The 8,351-nt window shown below is 33.5% G+C and overlaps 1 protein-coding gene across 1 annotated transcript; it reads left to right on the top strand.

Annotated features, from left to right (window-relative positions):
* Positions 1-5,573: 5,573 nt before the first annotated feature.
* LOC124918301 (ring-infected erythrocyte surface antigen-like) lies at positions 5,574-6,910 on the top strand. The gene is made up of 5 exons (XM_047458494.1): positions 5,574-5,663; positions 6,079-6,159; positions 6,246-6,378; positions 6,461-6,657; positions 6,821-6,910. Exons 1-5 carry the CDS (start codon positions 5,574-5,576, stop codon positions 6,908-6,910), a joined length of 591 nt encoding a protein of 196 aa, XP_047314450.1.
* Positions 6,911-8,351: the final 1,441 nt, after the last annotated feature.

Below are 8,351 nucleotides of genomic sequence, written 5' to 3'. Positions count from 1 at the left end.
ACTCGAGGGCGCTCACCAAGGTTTTGGTTTAATCCATGAATTTCTTAGTCACACAAACAGATGTTTTGTTTTGGTAAAATGAAACTATATATTCATTAATGTCAACATACTCTTCTACTGCTTATTTATAACCATTATGAAAATCAGGTACAAATTATTGATGGTTCATCTGAACAGCCAGAATACGAATATGATTCAGTTCGGCTTGAAATATAATTGTTTATTCCAGAGCTTTCTGAAAAATCATGTTGGGTAGATTATAAATAAATTGATCTTCCAGAAGCATATGAGAAATGGGCATCATCCAAGGAAAATATTAAAGGACGTGATATTATATGTTTTTTGTATTAGTGCTGCCACTGAAAAGGGTACCCACAATACCTGCAGCTTATGAACTCATACTGGCTCAAAGAGAAGACAATATAAATAAAGTTCTTACCATTTATTTAAAAGAAATCTTAATATCTCTAGAATATTTAAAATCTTATATTAATGTTTAGATACAAAATTGTTTCCAAATATTGCTCTCTTTTAGAGTGGGATGTCTCAATTTTCATTATATCTCAATTAGGGACATCTTTCTGTATCTATAAACCTATTAGCAGTTTTTTAGAAGTATATTACACAAGTGTTTATTTATGAACCTATAAACATATTTTTGTTTGTGATGATGATACAAAGCATAAACTCTTTATTTTTTATGTTAGATTCTCTTTTCATTACTAAACATGAATTGATAATTATATAACTGACAACTTTTCATTTCAGTTACATAGATTCAGAAACATGTTTGGTAGTTTATAACAAAATGGATCATCTAGAAGCACATGAAAAATGGGTATCATTCAAGGAAATTTTGAAGGATGTGGTATTAAATGTTTTTGTATGAGTGTTGTCACGGGAAATGGTACCTTAGAAGTGATATATGCAGCTTATAAACTCATATTGGCTCAAAGAGAAACAATATAAATCAAGGTCTTACCTGTTTTTAAAAAAATCTTAATGTCTCTAGAATATTTGAAGTATCATATTAATGTTTAGATACAAATTTGTTTTTAAATATTACTCTCTTTTAGAGTGAGGAGGTTTCTATTTTCATTGTATCACAGCCAAATACATATTTTTGTATCCATAAATTTATTAACGTTTTTTCAGAACTATAATGCAAAAGTGTTTATGAATGAACATATAAACATATTTTTGGTTGTGATGATGATACAAAACATAAACCCTTTATTTTTTTTATGTTGGATTCTCTTTTCATTACTAAACTTGAATTGATAATTGTATAACTGACCACTTTTCATTACAGTTGCATAGATTCAGAAAGAAGATTTTGATACAAGAGAGAAAGGTATTAAGGTTAAATATAGTGACGAGAATAAAGTGACAGTTATAATGTAGTTAATTGTGAAGAGTGTGTAATGAAATTATTTTAGTTGTATCAGATTTCAGCACGTATTGGAAGTATGTGGAGTATATAAGTCTCCGTCTAAATTTTGGTGAAAAGGAGGTGACACCGTTTTTGTTGGAGAGGTTAAATTTAGGGTTTTCTTATTCCAACGATTTTGTATCTTCTTAATGATTGAGTTATGAAAACACATTTTGCAGATGGAGATGACATGGAATGACTCTAATGGACCAGATGGCCTAAATGGAATTAAAATTTTAACTTGCATCTACACAACATGTAAACATAACTGATCATTTTTCATTACAATTACATAGATTTAAAAAGAAGATTTCAGCACATCTTAGAAGCAGGTGGGTATAGAAGTCTTTGTCTAAACTTGGTGTAAAGGAGGGTGACAACGTTTTTGTTGAAGAGGTTAAATTTAGCTTATTCCAACGATTTAGTATCTTTTAATGATTGTTATGAACACATTTTGCAGAACACCATTAAATTTACATTAAAAAATTTCATTCTTTAACATTAAAAAGTACAAAACTTATAAAATTAATAAAGAAATTAAAATAGTGTAAGTTCATATTTATATAAGAATATTTAGTTCATATAAGTTCGTTTATAAAAAATTTAAATATTGTTCATATATGTATATACATTTTCTTTTAATATAAATATATATTATTTTATTATTAATTTTATATAAATATTTTCTTTCATTATATATAAATATATTGAATTAAATATCATATAAAAACTTCATTTATATTTTTTCACTTACAACGTAGAGTATTTTACTAGTTATTATGATGATGCTTTAAGATGATGTTATGCTAGGATTGATCCATTTCTTCTTCCACTTGCTGACTGGTCTGTTGAATCCGATCGATGAAGGGTATACTAGAACGTTATAGAGGAACAAAGAAAAAACCCTAATAATTTGAGATCGAACTATCAATCCAACCCTAGATCAAACTAAGTTAAAAGAAACAAAATTTAAAACCTAAATCGTTGAGATGCTAAAGAACTAGTTGGAGATGGTAGAATAGGATGAAAAAAGGAGAAACTTGTTGGAGGGAGAGAGAACCAATGACACGTGGAAGGAGAAAGAGAGAGAAGGATTTGTTTGATTCTAAAATATAGTTGGCAATTAAACTAATATTATGTAATGCCACCTAAATTACAATTACAATTGACGGAATAAATGTTTGATGAAAAAGCCTCAAATGGAAAAAATATATATATATATATTATAGTTGGAGCCCTAAATGGCTTAATTCAAAGTACGAACAACATTTAATAAAAACGCCTGAAGTTTCAGGCCCAAATAATTATTGGACCTTTTTTTTTTTTTAACTTTTTTGGGTTCCCATCTTAATCTTAACCATAAACTCAAGGAAAAAAAATTCATTTTTAAATTTTAAAATTTAAAATTAAATATTTTTAATATAAAATTAATGGAATAAATTAAATTTATTCAAAATTTTTGAAACCATATTAATAGTAAATCTCAACTAACAATCTTAAAAAAATAAACTATAAATAAAATATTCTAAAGTTAGAGTTTACATACTAGGTCTTAAATCTTCACAAAAATTATTAAAAAGTTTTTAAACACTTAGTTAACACTCAAACAAACTCACACAAAAATAAAAAATTTAAGAAAGAAAAAATGTGAATTATGTCTGTATTAATTTCAACTGTTATTTGTTCGAGAAATTTGATGAAATGGCCCCCATAACAAGGGAAATTTCAAAAAAGGACCGCGCCTGCTAATGTTGACAAAAAGGACCCTTTTGCCCTGTGAAATGTCAGAAATACTCCTCAAGCGCCTGATTTTACGCTAATTTACGAGAATCGCCATTCACGCGTTTCATCTAAAACACGTGAGTTGATTAATGTGTTTTAGATGAAAACGTGTGAATGACACTTCTCATTTTTTAATTTACGAAAAGTGTCATTCACGCTTTTCATCTTAAAAGCGTCAATCAATTCACGCGTTTTAGATGAAACGCGTGAATGACGATTCTTGTCCTTCGTCGTATATATAACGATTTGGCCATAATTTAAAACAAAACCCCCCGATTCTCCCTCCCACCCCAACTTCCAAAACTGCAGACTTTCCAACTGCAGACTTTCCATTCCAACTTCGTTCAACATCATCGATCAACCTCGTTCAACATCATCGTTCCTCGTCCAACATCATCGACTTTCCACCGTCTCTTCGACATCATCGACTTTCCACCGTCTCTTCAATATATTCAGGTGAGTTTAGGTTTTGATGTCTATTATACCGTTTATATTGATGGATATTGATGTATTTAGGTTTAGGGTTTGGTTCTGGTTTCGTTTATGTGTGTAAATGCTTTTAGGGTATATGACGAGTATTATATCAGTGTTCTTATTCTACATGCATGCATTTCTCGTTTATTCATTCATTTCTCGTTTAATAATTTCTTGTTTGTTATGTTCTTGTTAAGAAATGGCATTTTCATGTATTCTTTGATGTTGCTTGAGTTGTTATATTAAGAAATGACACATCATATGATTAATGTATTTAGAACTGTTAATTTGCAAGCATTTCTCAATGATTAATTCTATTAGTGATTTTGGATTATTAAAAACTAATAAGACAACTAGTTTTAACATGATTTTGGTTGCAGTATGATGTGCAATATGAAACTAGGAAACTTAGACCTTATTTGAAATAGTTTGCCAATAGTTTAGGTAATTATAATTTTCTCGATTTGCTTACTCCCATGTTGTTCCTTGTTTTATAGATGGAGTCCACCATAATTATTGAGTTTGCTGGGAGGGTATCATGGAAAACCAATATGGGAAATATTGCCGCCAAGTTTGCGTCAATGAATCTAACTGAAAGGGTAGAGAAAACCCAATTCATATTCTTATTCAAAGGGCACCCGTTACTGCGGTTCTTAGGAACGGTTATACACCAAATGCTCCTCAGGAAGTCCAGCTTAAATTCTATGGAGATGATGTTCCTTGTGAATGGAGAAGAGTTGTGCTTCGGGATGAAGGAGTTTGCATTGGTCACAGGTCTTAATTTTGGGAGATTCATTGCGGAGGAAACGATTTTTAATTAGGTTAAAGAATCTCCAACTTTGGTTGTTAAATATTTTAAAAGTAATCCACTTATTAGAACAATAGACCTTCATTCAAAATATGTGTCCTGCTGTGATAGGGAAGATGTATGGAAATTGGGGCTGGTATACCTAGTTTCCCATTATCTCTTTTCCCTTGACCCGAAGAGGATAATAAATATCAAACTCCTCAGCATGGTCGATGACATCGACATCTTCCTCAATTTTCCATGGGGAAATGTGTCCTTTAGAGCAACCATAAAAGGTTTGACCAAGGACTTTAATCGCTACAGGTTGCTATATCTACAGAAGAAGGATGCCTTGGGGAAGATGAACAAAGAAAAAAATGTCGATGTTTCTTATACCGTATATGGGTTCGCACTAGCCTTACAAGTGTGGACCCATGAGGTTATCCAAACGTTTGTCCCCAATCTTGTAATTAAAATGATGCTTCAAACGCAAGAGCTTGTCTACCCAAGGATAATACAGTACAAATCCAGGAGGAAGAGCACCGCCTCTGATCTTCACACTGCCTTGCAAGGCAAGATTGTTAAGAAAATGGAATTGTCTGAAAAAGAGAAGATCTTATATGCTGAGGATGACTTTGAAGATAAGGGAGGTAATGTTTATGATGTCTTTTTTGATCTTGATTGTAGAAAGAGGAAATTTGGAGATATTGACGATGTAGTTCCTCATAAACCTGTCATGAGGAAGAAAAGACAAATTACTCCTGCCAAAGCCAAACCTTCCACGAGTAGAAGAACCCGCAAACCTACCCCCAACACTAGCACTAGCACCAACGACTCTTATTATGTCGAGAGCGCCACGAGTAGAAAAGACGAAGAATCCTCTCCCACGACTCCAACATCAACAACTCCCTAGGATAGATGTAGATTGGATGAACTTACGAAGGAGCTAAATGAATTCAAAACTGAAATGAGAACTAAAATAATTCTCATTAAAGAGATGTTGAACCAACTATAACAAGAGTTTGGCATATTATCAGCCACACTAGGGAGGAACAGAGAAGGAGAAGATTTAATGAGTAAGATTTAATAGAGAAAAAGATGGAGAATGAGGAAGATTTTGAGGTGAATGAGCAAGATTTGGATAAGGTGAATGTGTATATTGAGCATTGGAATGATGATAAATTTGAGGTATGTATTTCTTGCATTTGGTGCATTTATATTGTATGGTCTAATTAAAGAATTTTGTTTTTTTGTAAGATGGGGAGAAAGACAATGATGGGTTTGTGGAGGAGAACAAAAATGACGATGTGTGTATTGAGGATTTATTGATTCATGATAATATTGAGGTATGCATTTCTAGCATTTGGTGCATTTAGTGCATTTCTTGCATTTGGTGCATTTCTTGCATTTGGTGCATTTTTTGCGTTTGGTGCATTTGGTGCATTTCTTGCATTTAGTGCATTTCTTGCATTTGGTGCATTTCTTGCATTTGGTGCATTTCTTGCATTTCTTGCATTTGGTGCATTTCTTGCATTTGGTGCATTTCTTTCATTTGGTGCATTTCTATTGTATGGTCTAATTAAAGACTTTTGTTTTTTTGTAGGATGGAGAGAAAAACAATGTTGGGCCTGAAGAGGAGAAGACAGATGAAGATCGTGATTTGTTGACTGATAATAATATTGAGGTATGCAATTCTTGCATTTGGCCTATTTCTTGTATTTGGCCTATTTATTGCATTTCGTCTAATTAAAGACTTTTGTTTTTTTATAGGATGCGGAGAAAGACGATGTTGGGCCTCTGGAGGAGAAGAAAGATGGAGATCGTTATTTGTTGACTGATCATAATATTGAGGTATGCATTTCTTGCATTTGGCATATTTCTTGCATTTGGCATATTTCTCGCAGTTTGCATATTTCTTACATTTGGCCTATTTCTTGCATTTGGTCTAATTAAAGACTTTTGTGTTTTTTTGTAGGATGGGCTAGTGGAGAAAGACAATGTTGGGAATGTTGAGGAGGCTGATGTGGTTGATGGGAAATCCAATGTTGGGAATGTTGAGGAAGCTGATGTTCTTGTGGAGGAGAAGGTGGAAAAGAATGTGGAAGAGAATGTAAAGGAGAATGTGGAAGAGAATGTGGAGGAGAATGTGGAGGAGAATGTGGAGGAGAAGGTGGAAGAGAAGGTGGAAAAGAAGGTGGAGGAGAAGGCGGAAGAGAAGGTGGAACAGAAGGTGGAACATAAGGTGGAAGAGAATGTGGAGGATAATGAGGTATGTTGTTTGCATTTCTTGCAATTGGCCTATTTCTCGCGTCGCGTTTTTGCCTAATTCAATGATTTCTTTGTAGGTGGACGATGATTTCATTGTGAAGAAGGGGAAGAAGGTGGTGCAGAAGAAGGTGGACGATCATTTCGTTGTGGGGAAGAAGGAAGAGTAGAAGAAGGACAAACAGATAGAGGAGGATGTGGTGGAATTGGAAGATGCATCCCACATCTAATTGAAGAGAAAGAGGATGAGGTCGAAAGCTCTACTTAGTCCCTACACCGTCCCTCGTCCAAGAAATAACATGGTGAAGGATCCAATGATTGTTGTCGATCCTATATCGAAGTGTAATCAGAAATTGAAGACATAGTTCAAGAAAGAGTTGGCGAAAGGGGCTGAATTTAAGAAGATCCACCTCTCTGATGGCACTGTAGACCATGTATTCTTCAATACAATTCTGAGGTTACATACTGATGTGGAGATGAATGTCGGATGTTCTCTACAAAGAGCAAGAGCATTCGCCTACCCTAAGACGTACCCGTCGGATCTCACCATCTTAGATTGCCAGTTTGCCCCTTTGTAATGCATCATATGCCGATTTTGTTTGTAACTCGGCTGATCCTTCTAAACCAGCTGGCCATATTTTCGTTGAAGCCATTTACCACTACTACTGGGGTAGAGAAGATAAAATTATGCTCAATTGGAGCACTGTTGATGATGTTTACTTCCCCCTCAACCTTGACAACCTACACTGGGTACTGTGTGTTATTCGATTGCAAGAATGGAGAATTGATGTTTATGATTGCGATCAGACAATTTTCAATGCCGACGATTTTGGAGAATTCAAGAAAGCCATTTGTGAGATGTTGCCGCCCTTCCTTCATAAAGCAATGTCTGAATTTGAAATGGCTAGGTATCCTAACATGAGAAATGAGACTTTAAGATTTAAGAGAATCCCACATCATGAAGTACCAAAAGCAGAATGGAGCGGGGACTGTGGCGTTTTTGTATTAATGTAAATAGAGTACATGACTACTAAACTTGGTCTAGAAAATTGCATATCAATCAATATCCAATTATATAGAGAAAAGTGGGTAGTCAGGTTGTTCCACTAAATTTTAGAGTCATGAAGTTATAATATGTTGTTAATATTGTTTAACATGTGTAATACTGAATATTGTAATATTGTTGTAACATATTATACTGTATTATTATACTTAATACTGAATTATTGTTGTAACATGTTGTGTAATACTGAATATTGTTTATCAACATCATTTTAGCCATGAATGTTGTAATATGTATCATAAAATGTTGTGTAATATGCGTATGCGTGAGTTATGACTCACGCGTATTACAATATTCGTCAGTTACCACTCATGCATATTTGAATATGACTCACGCATATTGTAATATGCGTCAGTTATTACTCACATGTATTACAACATGACTCACACATATTGTAATATGCGTCAGTTACTACTCACACGTAGGGTTGTAAATGAATCAAATACTTTTGATTCGATTCGGTATTCGTATTCGAATTTTGATATTCGTATTCGTAATTTTGTGATTCGAATTCGAATAAAAATACTCGATTCGATTCGACTAATAAA

The sequence above is a fragment of the Impatiens glandulifera genome, unplaced genomic scaffold, assembly GCF_907164915.1.
Source record: "Impatiens glandulifera unplaced genomic scaffold, dImpGla2.1, whole genome shotgun sequence".
NCBI classification, from domain to species: domain Eukaryota; kingdom Viridiplantae; phylum Streptophyta; class Magnoliopsida; order Ericales; family Balsaminaceae; genus Impatiens; species Impatiens glandulifera.
This window is presented reverse-complemented; position numbering and strand designations above follow the sequence as displayed.